The 19,939-nt window shown below is 48.6% G+C and overlaps 1 protein-coding gene across 6 annotated transcripts in view; it reads right to left on the reverse strand.

The window, feature by feature from the left end:
* Positions 1-19,939, reverse strand: part of ARNT2 (aryl hydrocarbon receptor nuclear translocator 2) — a 192,400-nt gene that overhangs the window by 135,343 nt on the left and 37,118 nt on the right. For 3 of the 6 annotated variants that reach the window (XM_077128517.1, XM_077128518.1, XM_077128516.1), the window contains exons 2-3: positions 11,028-11,142; positions 3,344-3,391 (exon numbers count right to left, since the gene is read on the reverse strand). In XM_077128517.1, the coding sequence (XP_076984632.1) occupies positions 3,344-3,391; positions 11,028-11,142 (163 nt within the window). Of the gene's footprint in view, positions 1-3,343; positions 3,392-5,911; positions 7,170-7,218; positions 8,468-11,027; positions 11,143-19,939 lie in introns of those variants that run through there. The other 3 variants (XM_077128521.1, XM_077128520.1, XM_077128519.1) reach the window with 2 other exon arrangements.

Consider the following 19,939-nt stretch of genomic DNA (forward strand, 5'->3'; position numbering starts at 1 on the left):
TCCAACGCCTCTCCTGCCAGCACCGTGACTGCCTCAGCCCATCCCTCCCTGGCCCAGCCGTAATCCCAACCCCAACCCGTGAAGAATCTGCCTTCTGTCTCTGGGCGGCTGGGCACTGCTGGAGGAAACTCTACACCGGGGCTGGGCGACGCTGGTGCCACCTCCAATCCATGCTCTGCAATGGAGAGGGGAGGCTGAAAGCCTTCCATGGGCTTCCTTCAGTTCACCTCCTTTCAGTTCTCCCAGGAGCATCCCCAGACCCTCTCTGAACCTCTTCCCACAGGCTCACTTTCTATTCAGCCGAGTAAGGAGAAATCACTGGGAATTAAGGTCTCAACTTCCCACCCACTCACCCACCCACCCAGCAGTCCACACTTGGCCACACCTGCAGCACGAGAGGACCCCTCCTGGACGCAGACTTGCCCTGTCCTCCGCAGCTCCTCTGGGTCCCCTGCTCCCGAGCCCTCACTCCAGAACCTTCCACACCTCGAGCCATGCTCACCCTTTCCCCTCAACTCATGGACACCTTCATGACCTTCCCCGTCCTTAAACAATATTCCTTCCATCGGTCCTGAACGCCCCTCCTTTCTAAAATACTGCCAAATCGCTTAGAAGAGTTATTCCTCATCCCCCAGCCAGCCCTCAGCCCCCTGCAGTCTGGCCTCTGCCCCAGCAGGTCAAAACTGTGCAGAAGGAGGGAAAAACCAAGTTGCCGCAGCCCCCAAGCTAAGTGAGCCACGTGCGGGGGAGTGCAGAGGCCTCAGCGGGCGGTAAAGCAGGTCCGAGAGCACGGCTGGCCCCAGCAGGCGCGATCCCAGAGTGCGGGTGCGTGTGTGGTGCGTGCACACGTGTGTGAGTGTGCTCAGAGGTGGGAGCTGGCGGTTGCAGCCATGGGCAGCTTAGTCTCTGCTGTGTTCATTCCGAGGCCTGCTGTGCTGGGCCCAGCTGGGGGAGGCAGGAACCGGGGCTAAAAGGCTGCGGTTTAGCTCGATGTGGCAATGGCCATATTTCCCAAATCAAGAACTGAGACACGAGGTCCAGCAACCAGCAAGACATCTGAATTTAGGGCACCCTTGGGAAAATTGGGAAACCTGGCTTAACAGACATCAAGGGACAGAAATAATCCTGCTTGGATTTCTAGCCAGCAAACCAGGCGGGGTGGGGGCACACACCTCCGCCAGCATCTCCTCCTGGGCCTCCCCTGCAGCATGAGAGGACCCCTCCTGTACAAAGACTTGCCCTGCCCTCCGCAGCTCCTGAGGGGGCTTCTCCTGACCGACTGGAAGCAGAGAAGCAGGGAACAGGAGCGGCCCCAGGGAGTGCCAGGCAGGCACACGGTGCCACGGCCAATTTGAAGCAGCATCCCCACCCCACGGGCAGCCATAGCCACTGGCAAGGAGGGAGACGTGGGGTAGACCAGGTCATCTCCCCCAACTCTAACAAGTTGAAGGGTCCCTCAGGACCCAACTGGGGTAAAGCGGCCTCTGGGTGAATTCAACCCTATAAGTAACGGCACATATCACAAGCACATCCCATCTTCTCTTATTTTCAAGTGCAAGGAGAAAATACAGCTCACAGGAACGGAGGTTGGAACCATGGCTATGTAAAAACTGACTCACTGATGGCCTTGTGAGATAGCTGCACTGGGTTTAGGGTTCATGTTTCTTAATGACGAGGCTGAATACAATGAGCTCTTTGTGTCACTGCCATGTTGTTTCATCAAGACTGATCTTCAATGTCAAACAAATGTCACTCCTCATGTCTCCTCCTCTTTATGCTCTGAGACCTCAGGCACCATCATTTCCTGCCGTTAACATGATACGGTATGTTCTCTAAAGGTTCATTTTGATACTGAGGAATCCAAAGTCATTGTTTCCTTATAAAAGGAGGCTGTGTAAGACACAAGCAAACTAGGGCTGTGAGACATGTGCCCTTATTTCCGAGGCTAGCTTGATCCAGGAACAAAGTAGCCCCTGGTATTAAAGCCTCATCCTAAGAGACAGGTGGACAAGCTGAGGTTCTGTCTGCACCAGGGGAAAACAATATGAGCTTTTGTGGTCTAACCTTTTGTCTTATTTTTCATTAGAAACTCTTTGGTCAATAGAGACCAAAATGTTCTTGTTCTCTTAGCCACTGCTTCCTGAAAAAATGAAGTGAGTTCTGCTGATGGAAGGAAAGGTTCTCAGGGAGGAAAGTTTACCTAGTGACAAGAAGTTTACTATGACCTCGGAGTCTGGAAACCCCTGTAACGAGATGGGTGCTGCTCGTGGACTGGTGGGAAGTGTGCTTAATTCACAACTCCATGTGGACAGAAGAAACCAAAACCAAGGACAACTGCGGTGGGGATGACCAAACTGGGGTGACCCTGTGACTGCAGGGCTTGACATGGACAGTCATTCTTCGATAAACTCTTTAAAACAGCCGAGGCTTTCAATCCAACTGTGAACTTCGTATGCAGGAAAAATGAAACTGCCTCCCGTGGCAGCTTTCAAAACCCACCAACAACCGGGAAACATGGAAGCTTGGGTGATGGGGAGAAGCGCCGAGGCCCGTTCTTTCACGAGTAAACTGCATACAGCTGGGAACTCTGCTAAGCTCGCCTGAATGGTCTGTCTTCCTCTCAACACTGCCGAACTTTCTACCAAAACGTAAACAAACAAGCAAAACCAGGAATCGTGGGGGTGGATCCACATTATCCTTCGTGTATGTCACAATGAGTATCATACCAGTAGCAGCCATGTTGCAGACTTACTGCAGCGTGGTCTGTAATTACACATCCCCAGAGAGCTAAAGACGTGAGCATGTGGTCTCCGAGGTTCTCAGGCATTCAAAATCGAGTTTTATATCCTGCATCCAGAAGTGGCCCATCCAAGTTTCTCCTACCTCTCTTTACTTTCTATGGTAGCAAAAGAGGCCTTACCATCACTGATGGCTTTTCCTAAACTTGAACGCCAGGTGGGTCTTTTAAAAAGGAACTCATTAAAAGTGAAAGTCACTGTTTAATATAAAAAGCAAATAGTTACTCCAAATTAAGAACCTGGTGCTTAAATCTGATCATCTAAGCTGAGATATGGCAGAATCATTAGCAGCTGGCTGCCACTCACATAAAACTAGGTAAAACAAGAGGGCCAAATTACAGGCAATGACTTTTTGAGCAACAAAAGATACTGAATCCAGGTGGGCCGCAGTGGCTCAGCAGGTAGAGCTCTCACCTGCCATGCTGGAGACCCGGGTTTGATTCCCGGTGCCTCCCCATGCAAAAAAAAAAAGAAGACACTGAATCCCTGCACACTCAAACACACTGGCTACTGGCTTTTTTTAAATGTAAGGAAAATGAACTCACCTTGAAAATTTGCTGGGACCTTCACCATCTTCATCATCAAAGTCCATTCTGAAAAGGCAAGACCATAAGTGAGCACTGAGGCAGGTGGAGGCTGTACTTGGTAACACAGGCTGCGGCACACAGCCGGCGTCATCCAACCAGACGGCAGTCTAGAGCCCCAACCCCAAGGGTCACTAAAACCAGTGTCTCTATGCAGTCACCAGACAGGGGCAGGGCCAGAAAAACGTGGCATGTAAGGTCTTCGAGACGAGCCCCACTAACTCCATGGCTGAGGACTTCTGCAAAATTGCTTCAGTGTCAACTCATCGCCTCTAGAATCCTGTATGGGATCCCAGTGGGTGGTGTAGGCTCTGTTGGGGTGCCTGCCCCCCTCCACGTCTTTTATTCTACTTTGGGGCTCCCCTTTCTACTTCATCCTGAGGTATATTAACACACTCTAAAAAGTACCGGAGTTTGGAAAGAGGAAGTTTTCAGAGTGATAAAGGGACTATGAGTAGAGGGCATATCACTGGTTGTACCACTTGGGAATTTGATTTGTCTTGGAGAGTCAAAGTGAAAAGGATACTTAAGACCATATTATAAAGTTCGGGCCCAAAGAAATGGCTGCTGAGGGGTGAATATGATCATTTGGGGCCTAAACTATTTAATTGGCTGTCTGCTTATTGAAACTAACCAAAAAATTCCTCAGATTCCCACTTTACTGGGCCTTTCGATATAAACATAGAACAAAATCAATTACTCTTATCCTCGAGGATATTAGAGCAGAGGGAGGGCTTAACTGGTACAAAGTGTACAAACCCAGCAGCTTTGGGGAGCAAAACGAGAATTAACAGAGAGCTCCTGGCTCTGCTGGGGATCCAGGGTGAGGGGCAGCAGCCTCAAAGCCCCTGAATCCCCAGTCTCATTCTCGAAGGGCCTGCAAGGACGGGACGAGGCCCGGTTTCCACTGACCAGGCAGAGGAAGACCAGTCTGCCCGCCAGCCGGGGCCCAGCAGCCCCTTGTCTGGGCAGCTCCGTGTTAAGGATGGGGTGTGCATAAGAGACCCCAGCTCCAGAGGCCACGCTGCACCCCCCCCCCTACAGGAAGGTGAGGCTCTGAGGCCCTCGCTGGGGGGCACCCTGGGGAAGGAACAGGACCCCTCAGGGAAGGGCCCAGCTTTACAGGGGGAGCCCTCCTTGCAGTGGGCACATCCGGGAGGCCCCTGATAGGAGACATCGTATCCTCAAGTCTGCTGAATGAGGGAAACTAGGGGCTCGGGACACAGGGAGCAAAGGAATACTTTGTTCTTCTTAAAAATAGTATCTTTTGCTTGTTTTTGTTTTGTTTTATATCTGGTACATGAGCATCCGTTTGCTCAGGATGATCTGATGGGGTTCCCTGCCAGCGTGGAATTCCTGGTTCTCAGACACAAGGGCTGCATTAGCTGCCAGGAATAAAAGAACGAAAGACGTTACATAACTGGAAAAGATGAGGGCTATGATAAATTAAAAAACTACATGCAAAGAGGAGGGGCAGCAGGGAACAGAATAAGAAAGGGAAAGTACAGTGAAAAGACTGCATACACACCACTAGAAGAGAGAGACAGACAGACACCTCCCACCCCACCCCACCCTGCGGATGCAATTTGGGAAAACAGGCCCCCGGCAGCTGCAGTTACCTGTTATGGACATATGGGGGCGTGTGTGTGTGAATGAATGGCTTTACAAATGCAGTGATGCCATCCGAATGCTGCAGAATTCCTAAGCCATCACTTCCTCTTTCCAGAAAATTACATCAGGGAGATCCCACCAAAAATACCGGCCCCAGAGCCTCTCGGCACTCTGCAGCACCGTGGACCCACACTGCCACCCAGTGTTCAGTAGGGGAAACGGTGATTTTGCTGCCCACTTGATGGTTACTTAAAGCCTCTGTGCTGTCAGAAACATAGTAGTGTTACGAAAAACGACCTTGACAAAATTCCAATAAACTCATACAAGCCTTTAACAAAACCTCAAATGGATGCGAGATGCACAGTTATCTCTAAAATGCCTGTTAGCTCAAACTGATACGAGAGTGATAGCCAGGCTCCTTGCAAGATGTGATAGTATTAGCCAGTCCTTCCACCTCAACCTGCACAATCTTTCGGGTTTTTAGGGTGAAAACTGTCAGGATTTTCTGAGCTTCAGTGCTGAAGCTGGAACTGCCCCAGCTAACCCAGGACAGACGGTGCCCATCGTTTCAGCGAAGGACAGCTCTGTCCTTTACCAGACCCTGTGCAGACACAAACAGACATGCAGTGGGAAAGGGTCCCGGCACTAGGCGGGTGAGCTGCGGCTCCGTCGAGCACAGGGTGTGAGGAAGGGAATGCTTTATTCTAGAGCCAGAGTTTTCTAAAGTCCACTGGGAACTTGAGAGTCAGGAATTGTTTGTGAAAAATTAAGAACGCAAAAAACGGTCCCTCCTTACCTGTGCAGATGTGTGACCACCTGTGCCACTGATTTTAATAATGTGGAAAAGCACAGGGCGGGCATGAACCCAGGTGGTAAAACAGGGCCCAAGTGACTGTGCAATTTCACAGGACAACTCACCTGCCCCTCAACGAGTTGCACCTGCTCAAAGAGGGGCGCTCCTAACAACAGAGAAAACGCAACTCCTGAAGATGTTTCACAGGAACACTCGCGAAGACGCTGCCTTTGGGGCTCTGTCATCCCTTAAATTTCCTACTTTAAATATGGTTACAATAAGCTATGCTTATTTCTTTTACTATAAAAAGTATGAGTAAATCATCCTTTGCTTTGTCTTTTATGTGTCTCTATTATACTGAAGCATCTGGATAATAAAGGAGATAAAAAAAATATGAGTTTTAAGTCCCACTGTATTCACTTTGAAGAATTCAGCACAATGAGTGAATGATATAAGAGTCTTTGAGAGGTGAGAGGAAAACGCTGCTAATTCTCATTCTCCTTCAACACACATGAATTTGTACCTTGGAAAAAAAAAGCTGTGGAAGGCATTCCTGGCTTGTCATTAGTTAAGAGTGGGTGATGTGAATCTTTCCTAAGAGACATTGTGCAATAACAAAATGCACCATCAAATATGAATCATGAGACTGAATTCACGGATGCACTTATGAGAAAAGATAAATGGTTATGTCGGCAGGGTTGGTCCTAAGATGGCAGTAAAGGAGGCGACTCTGGGCAGCCCACGGCCTCTGCTAAAAAAGGTGAAGGGCCTAGAAGGCCGGCAAATGCTTTTCTTTCAGTGTGGACTGGCCCGCTGAGCCCACACAATGCTGGCACATAAATGCTAATGGAGAGGAGCATGTGCTTGGTAAAACCGCCTTGACTTTCGCCACACCCCAGCAGCCCTCAGAGTCACTACAGAGGGAAATGCTCATCTATTCGTCGTATACAGTTTGAAAATACTTTGCACTCGATTCTATCTTAGAGGCCCAGCATTTACCTCCAAGGCAGTGGGCAGAAGTCGGTAGGTCCATGTGCTGGCTTTTGGGATCCAACCAGTCACTGCTGCTTCCCCTCTGGAGAAGCACCAGGTCTGGCCCAGCCAGAGATTCCCCTGTCCCCCCCAGGAGGTGCCTACAAAAATGCACCCCTGGCCACCTGCTTCAGCTTCTTTCTCCCCCACACATGGAATCACTTTGCAAAGAATCAGGAACTTCTTGAACCTTTATGTCCCAAATGTCAGGACAGCATGTGGCTTGCGAAGATGCGCACTGGGGGAGGCCGTCTCTGCAGTGGGGACAACATTCCGCCCAGGCGGACCTGCAGTGCCGGGCCAGGCATGTGGCCGGGTGGACCCAACACCAGCAAGGATTCAGCTCTGCTTAGTATTGAGATACCAGGACAAGACAGGGTGGGGGGTGGGGGATGGTTACCTTGGGGACTTGGGGCTTCCCAATGTCAGCGATGAGGTCAACGCGGGAAAAAGACCCACGCCTCAACTTTGCACCTTTCCCCTCTCTCCCTCTGCCTCTCCAGCTCTGCCCCCCACTCTCGGAGAGAAGTCTTCATTTGCCAGGGCTGCTCCCACAAACAGCGTGTTGACTTACACAGCAGGAATGCACTGCCTCACCATTTTAGAGGCCGAAAGTCCAAAATGAAGGTGTGGGCAGGGCCACGTTGTCTCTGAAGCTGTAGTGTTCTGGCGGTGGCCTGCTGCCATTCCTAACTCAGTCTCTGCCTCTGTCCCACGGCACATGTCTCCTTCTCTCTCCCCTTCCTGTGTCCGATTTCCTCTGTTTCTAAGGACCCCGGTCATAGGGGTTAAGGCCCGCTCTCATGTAGCTTGGCCTCCGTTTCGGTTTGCGAAGCCTGCTAGAACGCAATACACCCGAGATGCACCGGCTTTTATAAAAGGGGTTCGTTTAGCTACTAATCTACAGTTCCCCGGAGGAAAGGCAGCTGGGTTCATGCGATTTCTCTGTCACATGGGAAGGCACACGGCGACGTCTGCTGGGCTTCGTCCTGGCTTCAGGGCTCAAACGGCTTTCCCCAGGGTGCTCCCTCTTTGCATCTCAAACATGTGGGTCTGCGCTGGCTCTGAGCACTGAGCTGAGGTGTGCTGGGGATGCGGAGCCCCGCAGAGCTTTGCTGAGCTGCTGCTCTCTCTCCCGACCGCTCCTTTTAAGCCTCCAGACACTTAAATTAAACCTCACTCACTGGGGAAGGCACGCCTCTGTCCGCAGCAGATGAAACGAGCCAGGGATGAGTGTCACATGCTGATGATTTAAGCCCACACCCACGGCACTGGGCACGGTCACCTGGGCAAGTGACCGCCTCAACCTGACCACCACAGCCTCACCTGGACAGAGCTTTCCAAGACTGTAAACAAAGGCGCTCACACCCCAGGACCAAGGCATAGGGCCTGAGAAAGAAGGAAGGTAGACCCAGAAATTTAAAGCCGGTGGGTTTATTTCTGCGCTCCAGGACTGAGCTCACCAAACCCAAGACGGAGAGAGTGAAATCTGCGCCTGGGTGATGGCGTGGGCAGTTTTTAAGCGGGGGTGGGGTGGTGGGGTGTCAGGTGATGCCCGGAAGGGGCGGTTCCCCGGAAGTCAGGTGGTCGGAAGGGGCGGTTCCCCGGAAGTCAGGTGGTCGGAAGGGGCGGTTCTCTGGAAGTCAGGTGGTTGGAAGGGGGCGGTCCCCAGAAGTCAGGTGTCCGGAAGGGGCGGTTCCAGAAGCCATATTGGGAGGGGCGACACAGCCTCCGCGGCTCCAGTTGCCGTGCCCTTCCCCGTTTCCCCGACCTAACACTTGTCTTTGTGGGGGGCACAACCCGACCCACAACACCACAGTTCAGGAGTGGGGGTCCTGCCGCGGGGTCTGCTGTGGGCGGTGCTGACTTCCACCAGGCTCTCTGTACTCGGTGGCTGCCTGCTGCAGCTGGGGTGGAAGCAGGGGGATCAAGAGGCTCCCAACCAGCAGTGGCCTCAAGCACAGTCTCATGCCACAACGCGCTAAAAATGCCACGTGCAAGAATTACTGCGGGGACAGCACTGTAAACATGGCGCCTTCTTGCCTTAGAAGTGGAGGGTGAGTCCTTGGTAAGTTACCGAGGCTTAGCAGGAAGGACCTCGGCTCACTCACTTGCTCCCTCTGCTGCAGTGAAGGGGTCACACATGTGGACCCCCAAATGAGGAGCACTATGGGACAAGCAGCCTAGAGAAAGTCAGGCTCACCGATCTGCCTTCAAGGTGCACAAGTGCCATGACCCAAGGGAATGCATGGCAGCGGTGGCGCCTCATCCTCTTTTATCTCACTTTTTCTCTCTTAATGTTTTGCTCCCTTGGCTGTAGGCATAACTGCACTCTGGGCTCTGTCTCAGCTGATCAGGTCCACCCCTGCCTCCAATGCCCGTGCGTGGCCTTCTTCCGAAACGAGAAGGAGCATCTGGCGGTGCTTCCACAGTTAAAGCATTGGGAGCAATCAGAAATCAGGGTCTGGGCACCAGGCTAGAGTTACTTCAGCCCCAGCAAGCACCCTGCTCCCAGCGGATTGGGGGGACTCCTGGCAGATGTTCAGAGACAACTCTCCAGCCCAGTGGGCTCCGGCTCTAGAAATGCAGGGTTAGGCCTGAGCAGCTAGGACTGCACTGGGCTGCAGCCCACCCACCTCATCCGACAGCCCTGAGAAGAACCTGGGCAAGTCATGGGACTTGGTCCCCTGGGAATGCAAGTTAGAGAGGACTAACTTTAAAATAATTTTAATAGGGCGGTAGGACGGTGGCTCAGCAGCAGAATTCTCGCCTGCCATGCCTGAGACCCGGGTTCAGTTCCCAGTGCCTGCCCATGCAAAAATAATTATTTTAAAAGACCCAGGACTTAAAATATATATATATATATAAGTCAACAGCATGCACATTCCTTTAGCAACCCAGAGTCTGCAGAGTTTCGCACCTGGTTAGCAGGACTAGCTGGTTAAAATAGAATGTTGCGTTTGCAGGAATCCCTGAGGCCAACCACATCACTGATTATGAAGCTGATGTGAGGTGCTTTGCCCCAGGCACCCACACTGCTGCGAGCTGCTGCAAAGAGGACGGCATCCCTGGATGCTGTACCGGCTGTACCTCCTCTGCTGGACCAGGGGTCTCTGGTGTAACCAGTGAGCTCGGTTCCTCAGCCTTTCTTAACCCACAAATCATCTCTAAAATCTCAGCCCTCCTTTAACGACTGGGCTCCACAGTCTTTTTACAATCCAGAGTTATAACAATGAATGTGCTTTTTGCAAACACCCCCCCACTCCATCCCAGATTGGACACACACCTCCCTCTGGCACCCTTTAAGAATCACACTGGTCCGGTGGAAACGCTGCTGAGGCTTAAAATGCTTGACCATCCAAAACCTACGGACCCAGTCCACAGGCCTTCGGCTGTGAGACGCCTGTTCAGCTGCAATTTGAGAGTCATACTTCTGAGGAGCCTCCTGTTAAAGCTGCATTAAGTGTGCATGGTGACTCCAGTTCCTAAGAAACCTTGTTTATCAAATAATGTCGTTGAAAATAAAATTAATTCAATAGGGAAAGTGGGTTAGGGTGATAAATATTGAGTCTGCAAATGTCAGTTATGTTTTCCTGAAGGGATTTTTTTCTTGGCTTTTTTTTTTAGATCTGTTCCAGTTACGAACACACATAAGTCATAAGTAGGTGCGGTTTCTGGTTCCATCTGCCCAAGAGTGATGGTCCTTCTGGACCCTCAGAACCAGCACAGGCAACAAGGCGCAGGCTGTTTGGCCTTTAGAAGCTGGGCTTCAGCCGATTCCTTTGAAAGGAATTCAACATCCCCCCTCCCCAGGCTGGGAGTGCCCCGAGGACAGGGCGGGAGGCAGGAGCACAGGTCCTCTGCAGCCCAGGGGTGGCTGAAGCCCAGCTCTGCAGAGACGCCCTCTGGCTTGCATGTTCCGGCCAGGAACGGGTGGGCCCTGCCCAGGGGAAGGGTCTGAGCCAGTCCCAGCAGGGTCACAAAGCACGTCCTCCACTCAAGGACACACCAGCACAAGCCCCCAGCTGGGTGCTGAGGCCCAAAACACTCCGAGGCAAATCACACGCACAGCTAGGGATGTTGCAAAATCTAAACAGGATGCGAACTGCTGAGCTTTTTATTCTACCGGAGGGAGAGAAACAATATTTTCCTAACAGGCCAGGAGTGTTACCCAATGTTCTCGTTTCTGGAAACGCTCAGGTTGCTTACCCGGAACGCCGCTTTCCTCCACGGGCAGGCATGGCCCCTGTCAGCCTCACCTGTCCTGTGGCTGCCATCGGGGCAACAGGCAGGGACACGGATCCAGGTATGTCTGAAGCCATTTCTGGAATGCACAAGCACAAGAGGTTTTATCAATGACAGAGAAGCCCGGTAACAATCGAGGAAGCTGCCATGCAGTACCAAAAGCAGCGCCACCAGGGAGGAAAGCACAGAGGACCAGGGCCCCTCTGTGGCCATCATGTTATAGGGCTTAGGGTGAATCCTTTTCCTCTCTGACCTCTGCCTCCGGGCATGCCGTGCTCCATATCTGGTGCTTGAAAGAGTGGTTAGAAAGAGCACAGCTTAGCAGGTTTCATAAGGAACTCCTGACCCCTAGTCACCTGCAGACAGGTAAGGCCTGGCCAAACCTCAGGAGAAAGAACCAATACTGATCACTACCAGCAGCCCAGATAGGGGCAAACTCATTGCGTCAGTTCCCGGGGACAGTGTCTCAGATGCCATGCTCTGACCCCAGACGTCTGTCTTCAAGCAGAACAAGCTGTTTCCCCCTCACCTATACCCCAAACTGGACTCAGAACCCCTGAATGTCACAGCCCAGCTTGAGGGTGGGGACGATGAGGTCCAGAGAGGTTAAAAGCAGAGCCTCAGGCTGCCCAGCCAGTGGCCAGTCCAAAGTACCCCATTCTCCGTGGCCAAGGGTACCCAGCATATTTCTAAATGTCAATTTATAGAGTAAGCAGGTCTGGCATCTGATGAGAGTACCTTTTCTGAGCGCTGATGTCAGAATATATTATTTCTTATACATTAGTCACTTTTGGAAGCTCATCAAGACAATGTTAAGCATCCCTAATTTCAAAGAACTTAGGACAGTTAAAAAGTTTCTCCTTCCCACTTTCTGAAAAGTTCCTAAATTCAGACACACTTTAATTCAGACCATTGAATGGTAAGATAAATACTCAAAGCATCATTTCTCATCGTGTTTATTATTCTTGGGAATGACTTCCACAGGATTCAGTTTTATTAGCTCAGCTCTTACCCGGGGCAGCTCTTACAAAAATATTTTTAAGACAGAGATAAATGGGGGCCTCTCAGTCCCTGTCAGCAGAGGCCATGCCCCTGAGGTCGACGGCACCCACGGCCCAGCTAACTGCTCTCTGCCTTCTCCCTGCAGAAATGAGGCCACCAAGAGGTGACCAGTCATGTCAAAGACATTGTGTTCGATAAGCAATTTGAAGGTCAACGTGAACTAGTCCACTCAACATCTGTGAAGAATCCTAAAACACTAGAAACAAAATAATACTTGACTCCACGAAGTTCACAAAAATTTGAGAACTATGACAGTTTTCATTTTCCTTTCATCAGTGTACACATTAAAAGTACTCAAGGAAAAAAAAACATTCCTTAAGGTAATTATCTCCCCTTTAGATAATTACTGGATTTGTGACAGCTCTACAATATTTACTGTGATGACCTGACAATCTTATCATCTGCCTGTTTCTGATAAGAAATTTGTTTTTTTTTTTTTCTGAAATGGAGACTAAGCTGATTAAGGTCTGAAACCAATGGGCAGAATCACTGCTCAAACAAATATAGGAGAGATGAAAGTCACGACTTCCTAAAGCAAGCAAGCTCCATAGAATACTAGTCCCTCAAGATTCTCCAAAAATAGAGGTTCCAATGGCTGAAAAAGCTTAGAAAAAGCTGCATGTTTATCCCCCTTCTTGGATATTCCAAAAGCCACTCAAACACACTGAAAGGGTAAGGGAACTGAAATAGCCAAAACCATTTAGAAAAAGAACAAGGTGGGAGGACTCACCCTTTCTGATTTTCAAAATTACAAAGTTACAATAGCCAAAACAACATGGTACTGGCATAAGGACAGACACACAGGCCAATGGAATCAAAGTGAAAGTTCAGAAATACACCCCACACCTGTGGCCAAGTGATTTTTAACAAAGGAAGCAAGAATACTCAGTGTTGAAAGAATTGTCTATTCAACAAATGGCGCTGGGAGAATGGGGTGACCACATGCAAAGAATGAAGGTGGACCCCAACCTCACACCATATACAACAACGAACACAAAACAGATCAAAGACCCAAACAGCAGAACCCAAACTAAAAAACTCCTAGAAGAAAACACAGGGAAGCATCTTTAGGACCTTTGTTAGGCAATGCTTCCTTAGACTCCACACCCAAAGCAAGAGTAACAAAAGAAAAAATAGATGAATGGGACTTTATCAAATGTAAAACTTCTTGTGCCTCAGAGGACTTTATCATGAAAGTTAAAATACAACCTACAAATGAGATAAAATATTTTTGAAACCACATATCTGATAAGGGTTTAGTATCTGGAACATTTAAAAAAATCCTACAACTCAACAATAAAAAGACAAACAGCCCAATTTAAAAATGAGCAAAAGACTTGAATAGACATTTCTCCAAAGAAAATATATAAATGGCCCAAAAGCACATGAAAAGATGCTGTTATTAGCCATCAGGGAAATGAAATAAAAACCACAATGAGATACCATTTCACACACACTAGAAGGGCTACAATGAAAAAGAACAGAAAATAATAAATGTTGGAAAGGATGTGGAGAAAGGAACCCTCATGCACTGCTGGTGGGAACGTAAAATGGTGCAGCCACTGTGAAAAACAGTCGGGCAGCTCCTCAGAAAATTAACTGCAGAATTACCTCACACCCTGCAATTCTACCACTGGGTATACACACAAAACAACTGAAAACAGGGACTTGAACAGATATTTGCATACTGATGCTCATCGCAGCATTATTCACAACTGTCTATCAGCAGATGAACAGGTGAACAAAATGTGGTATATGCATACACGGGAATATTATTCGGCCATCAAAAGGAAGGAAGTCCTGATGCGCGGGACAACACGGAGGGACCTTGACGACACGATGTTGAGTGAAATAAACCAGACACAATATAAGCCAGGTCATACAGGATGATCTCACTTACATGAAATAAGGAAAATACGCAAATTCATAAAGTTAGAAACCAGAATACAAGTTACCAGGGTCGGGACGGGTGTAGGGGTGAGGAGTTAAACTTTTATTGGTATAGCATTTTTGTTTGCCATGAAAGAAAAGTGTTGCCAATGGAAGACAGTGACGAAGGCACAACTGTGTGAATACAATTAGCACCACTGAAGTGTGTATCTGAAGTAGACAAAATGGGAAATTTTCCCAAGGGGGGGAAATCTATTGGATTACAAAGATACAAAGAATGAAACTTAATGTAAACTATGGGCTGTGGTTAGTTGTTTAATGATATAATAATATTGTTAGATCAATTGTATCAAATGTATCACACTAATGCAAAATAATGATTACATAATAAAATAAGGAATTATTAATAATTAATAATTGTTAATAATAAGGAAAACTGTATGTGTGAAGGGGTATATGGAAACTCTTACTTTCTTCATGATTTTTCTGTAAACCTACAACTGCTCCAATGTAAAAATACATTGATTGAGAAGTCCTATGAAAAGAAGTTTGTTCAACTTTGATTAACCCCATATACCACAAATGTCTTCAATTATGGACACATTTTGTTTTTTAGTTACCTAACCAGCTAGTTTCACAGTATACTATTTTAAGTATTTTAAAGCCAACTACCTCACTCCTTAGCTTGAGTTAAAGACATCTGAGGCTGAAAGAGCGCTTAGCCATCATCTGCAAACCTAGAAAGGTCCATCCATTCTCTGCTCCAATTCCCCTCCAGCTCCTAGCGTGGTAAATTGGGATGGAAGGCAACGTGCAGTTTGGGCAACAAAACAAAACGGAAGCAATTGTTTTGTAATCAAGTTGCATAAAGGAAAGCAGCACAAAATCTTAGCTGGTGGGACACAGGTTAAGGAATGCCCTTCCTCAGACAGATGAGAGAAGCCAGACAGAGTTTAGGTGGCCTGCACAGGTGCCCACGGTGAGGCGGGGGCCCAGGCCAGGGGCAGGCCAGTCTGGTCACATCAGCATCTGACTCTGCTCCCCTGGCTGTTCCCCGCAGGCAAATTTCATCTGCCCAGCAAAAGGCAGACCCACAGGCCACCTGCCTCTAACACAGCCCACTGTGTCAGTTCTAGTGCACCCAAGATTGTGCAAGTTGACAAGTGAAAAAAAGTGGGGGAAAAGTTACACTTAATGAGGGTGATATGGCAGGATGATATGCACAAACATATCCAAATTCTTTACACGTGATACGTATGTATCATACAGTCAGTGAACTATGCAAAAAGGTAAGCGAAGCAAGGGAGCTTAATATTCGAATATATCAAAGGAATTTGAAAATGAGAGGTTCATACACATCATCAACAAAGGGGACTAAACAAGCAATGTCAGAAAGACAGATGGTGGTTTACCATCTCCAGTGCCATCACGAAGCATTTACTGAGGTCTGACACATCCTACTTCTATTTCTCCTTTTGTAACTGCATCTGTATATCTTATGTCCATTTCTCTGTTGATATTCTCAGTCTTATCTCTTTTTACAATAAAGAAACTAGAGCTTTGTCATATTTACTGAAAATAGTTTACAATATTTTTTCTAATCTGTTGCTTGCTTTTCACTCTGAAATTTTTTTTTAAAACTAGAGAGTTTTAAGAAGTAGAAGTAAATTCCAAGAAGACAGGTCAGTTGTCCCAACCCTATTTATTCAAGCGTCCTTCCTTTCCGCATAACCTTTTATTAATGCTCCCTCTAACTTATATATAGTTGTACATAGAAAAAAAAGTCTGTTTCTAAAATATCCATTTCTTTGTCATTTACCTGGTTATCTATGCTTGCTCTAGCAATGCACGACTACACCAGACAGTGGAAACCCAAGTTTCGCTCACTACTCTTCTCTTTCAGCATTGTCCTTCTTATTCTTTTTGGTTTATCCATTCATTTAAACTTCAGAATACTTCAATTAAGATATACATTTTAACCTCCTTGGGAACTGTATCACCTTGAGCCTACAAATTAATTTTGGGAAAAACTGACATTTTTGCAAAATTTAGAATTGTCTACCAAGAATAAACCTATGGGGAGGGCAGCAGCAGCTCAGTGGCAAAATTCTCACCCGCTGTGCTGGAGACCTGGGTCAATTCCTGGAGCTTATGCAAAAAAACAAATAAAAGACAAACATGCCTATAATTTACTCAACGGTCCCCTTTCAGCTCAAGAACTTTTTAGTTTGCATCACATAGAGCCACAAATTTTTTGCTTGGTTTATTTCTAGGTATTTTTTGTTATAAGTGTGATGTGTTGTTGTATGCTATTATCATTGCTACTAGTGTGAATGGTATCTTATTTCCCAGCATATTTCCTAACTGGTTATTAGCCATGAAGACAACTGAGCTCTAAAAACTTGTCGTAATCGGTTTCAAATGATGTTACTCACTGCTAAGGTAGATACTGCTCTCCCTTCCCTCAAAAATCCATATATTATCCTTTCAGAATTTATATGCCTATTTAAGGAATCCCTAAGGTCATTATCCTGTTTCCTGCCATTTTACCACATCCCTTTATTTGTTCTAATAATTTGTTCATTGATTTTTTTTTAAAAAAAATCCTAAGTGGACAAATCCTATGATTGCAAACAATGATCCTTTTATCTCTTTTCAAATTAACATTTAATTTCTTTTTCTTGTCTTATTTCATTGGCCAGAACTACCAGAACACTATTCAGTATAACGTCCTAAAATAAAATAAGAGAAAGGCTGTGGGGGCTTCACAGTTAGACATCGCTGGTTTGAAATCACAACTCATCCACTTTCCAGCTATGAGAAACACTGTGCCACTCCCGGTTTAAATGCTCAACTATGAGATGTCAAGAACATCTACCTTTAAGAGTCATTTTCAGAATTAAGGATAATTGTTATATGAAAAGCCTGGCACAGTGCCTGGAAAAGAATAAACACTTAATGATTTAAAAATATGATCATATTATGGTATGGGTAAGCAAACTTGTTTGATGCTTGAATTCAATCTGAATGAACTGCAAGTTTACAACAGGTATTCTATATAATGTCAAGGAAATATGCTTCTATGCCTACAGTTTAAAGCTTATTTAAGAAATGCAAGTCTCATTTCATTAAATGCAACTTTGGCAACTAAAATAGTGTTTTTGATACCAAGTAAACCAAATGGAAGATGTAATCAGTAAAGCTCAAATTCACTTTTTTCCCTAACGTCTTTGAGGAGCTACCCTTCATAAATTCAAACACAAGTGAAAAACAGGTCTCTCTCCTTTGTAATCTAAATCCACACCCACCAAAGTGATTATTGGTCAGTCCTCCTTGGAAAAGTAACGCCCTGCTTCCTAAACCCAGCAAGTTTTCTATACGGCTCGAGCACAAGCAAACAAAGCTGCTGGACACCCCAAAGGAGCCCCGGGAAGGTGGCGAGAGGAAGGTCACCTCCCTGGGGCACAGGGAGGGTTTCCAAGCCGGCTCTGATACAAATGGAGCTCCGAGGGTCACAGGTTCAGATGGGACGTGGCTCCAGGCCTGTGAGCGCACAGGGCTTCTGCACCTCACTCAGAAATGAAGGAAGCTGGAGCTTGATTGTGTTGAAAGGAAATCACACTGCAGAAAACCACAGGGCGACCACGTGGTCGAGCCCATGCCCTGTGGCTGGGAGTGTGCAGGGAGTGTGTGCACATGTGTGTGTGTGAGTGTGTGCAAGGCGGACAGATGCACACCAACTGTGTTAGCCTCGGCTGTTCTGTGGTGGGATTATAGGTAGGTTTCATTTTACCTAAAACCTCTCTTTCTGTCGTTGTTGAATATTCTAGTTTTTATTTTCAATGGACATATTTTAATTTAATGATCACAAACGGTAATAAATATTTCAAGAGGTTCGTGTGGAAGACAAGGCAGAAACCATTTATAGGGGGAGAACGAGACACAAACGATGAACGCGACAGAGACAGAGATGGGGGAAGAAACCCTTCTAAGTAAGGAGAACGGGCAACAACGGAAGGGGCTCAGTCATGACGACACGGTGTCTAGACTAAGACTTCCACTGGGCAGGACGCTCCAGCCCTCTGCTGCGTGCTCTCATCCTGCCTTTACGTCCTCCCTGCGAGGTCAGTACAGGGGCACCCGCTTCCCAGCTGAGGGACCCTGGGCCCTGGGAGGCCAGTCACACGCCCCACCCACACGGCGGGGATGGGGCTGGGCACCCGAGGCATCCGGCCACCACGGGGCCCTCTGAGGTGTCCAGGCACGGCCGGGCCGGCCTAGCTGGGTCCTTCCCAGGGGCGACGGCACGTCCCGGCTCGCTGTTCCAGCTCACGGGAAACGATCACACCTTGAGGTCACCTCTATCTCAGCTGCGGGGTCACGGGCAAGCTGGTTAACCCCCCACGCTGCAGGCAGTTCACCTGTCAAACAAGGAACACGCCATGTCACGGGGCCCCCATGGGGACTAGAGAAGGGGGCCTACATGTGTGCCCACATGGTTCTCAGCACAAGGAACCATCCTTCTCCCATTTGCCTCCCCCCGAGAAAAGAATGTCTTCCAAAGCTGACAGTTCGTGTGTGTGTGTGTGTGTGTGTGTGTGTGTGTGTGCACACTTATATAACGCTTGAGTAAATAACCCCTCTGCTCCTCGGTTTTCTGTCTATAAAATGGGGGCAGTAAAAGTGTGCATCTCCCAGGGTAGATGTGAAGAAGCTACCATTTGTAAAGTGCTTAGAATAGTGCCAACCACACGGTCAGCACCTGTGTGTGTAAATTAAATACAGGTACACAGCCCCGTACACAGATGCTAATATAGCGCACAGTCACTTTCTTGCGGTAAGGAATGGAGTCAACTCCATGCCTTCATTTCTGTGGCTCCATGTGACGGGGCCTAGGAGACGCGAGGCCACATGCCAGGCCCTCCTGAATCCTCAGAAACATTCGCCTTGGCTGAAAAGGCACCCAAAGAGGGCCGGCACCAGCACGCCAACCCGAGACGCAATCCTCCTCCCGTGTCCCCGCCTGCTGCCTGGCCACACAGAGCTCTGCCTTTCGACCAGCTGGCAGGGCCCCTGCGTCACAGGCCCGGGCTCAGGAGATGAGGCCCCGAAGCTGTGCGCGTCCGCCCCGCTCCTCCTGCAGCCTCACGCGGCCCTGGCTTCCCCAGCGTTCTGCCCAAACCATCTTCTCTTGGGGCTTCCCCTCTCCTCCAGCCTGACACGGACACAGCTTCCCCAGTGCCCCCCATAGGGAAATGGGTGCCTGTACCTGCCGCAGCTCTGGGGCTGTAGGGGGCTGTCTCAGACCAGCAACTGAGCACTGCAGACCCTGGATGAGACACTCATTCCCTCCTCTTCTCCAGGTTCCCACGGGCAACCCATGCAGCTCAGCAGAGAGGGGGGAAGGACTGCTTCTCATCTTGACCTGCCCATGCGGAGAAGGGCCCACCACATTTAGGAAGGAGAGGAGTCTAGTGCCGCACGGAGACATGAGCACCTTCCACCGATGAGAACGCCCCACGCCACAACTCAAAGCCGTCTTCACGACAGGTGCAGCATTCCCAGTTGTACACGTAAAAACTGGAACCGTGGCAAAGCACCCCGTGCCTTCCGCGGAGCATGATCCCACGAAAGAGCTGTCTCACCTCCCGAGAGGATCACTTCCTCACCTCCCATCCTTCCTTCACCCCTCTCGCCAGCCTCCAGCCCCATCACCCCACTGGGTGCTCCCAGGGCCAGCAGCCGACGGAGACACAGCTTCACTTTGGTGTTTACCCACAGAGCCAGGGATGCAGCCCTCCACTCTATCTTAAGCTCTTCTCCCTACATCCCCTCGCCTCTGGCCACACAGAGCCCCTTCTCCCCTTCTCCTCTGCTCGCTCCTCCTCTAGCAGACCTCAGAGCCCCTTCAGCAGCTTTCTCCT

The sequence above is a fragment of the Tamandua tetradactyla genome, chromosome 14 (genome assembly GCF_023851605.1).
Source record: "Tamandua tetradactyla isolate mTamTet1 chromosome 14, mTamTet1.pri, whole genome shotgun sequence".
In the NCBI taxonomy this organism is placed as follows: Eukaryota; Metazoa; Chordata; class Mammalia; order Pilosa; family Myrmecophagidae; genus Tamandua; species Tamandua tetradactyla.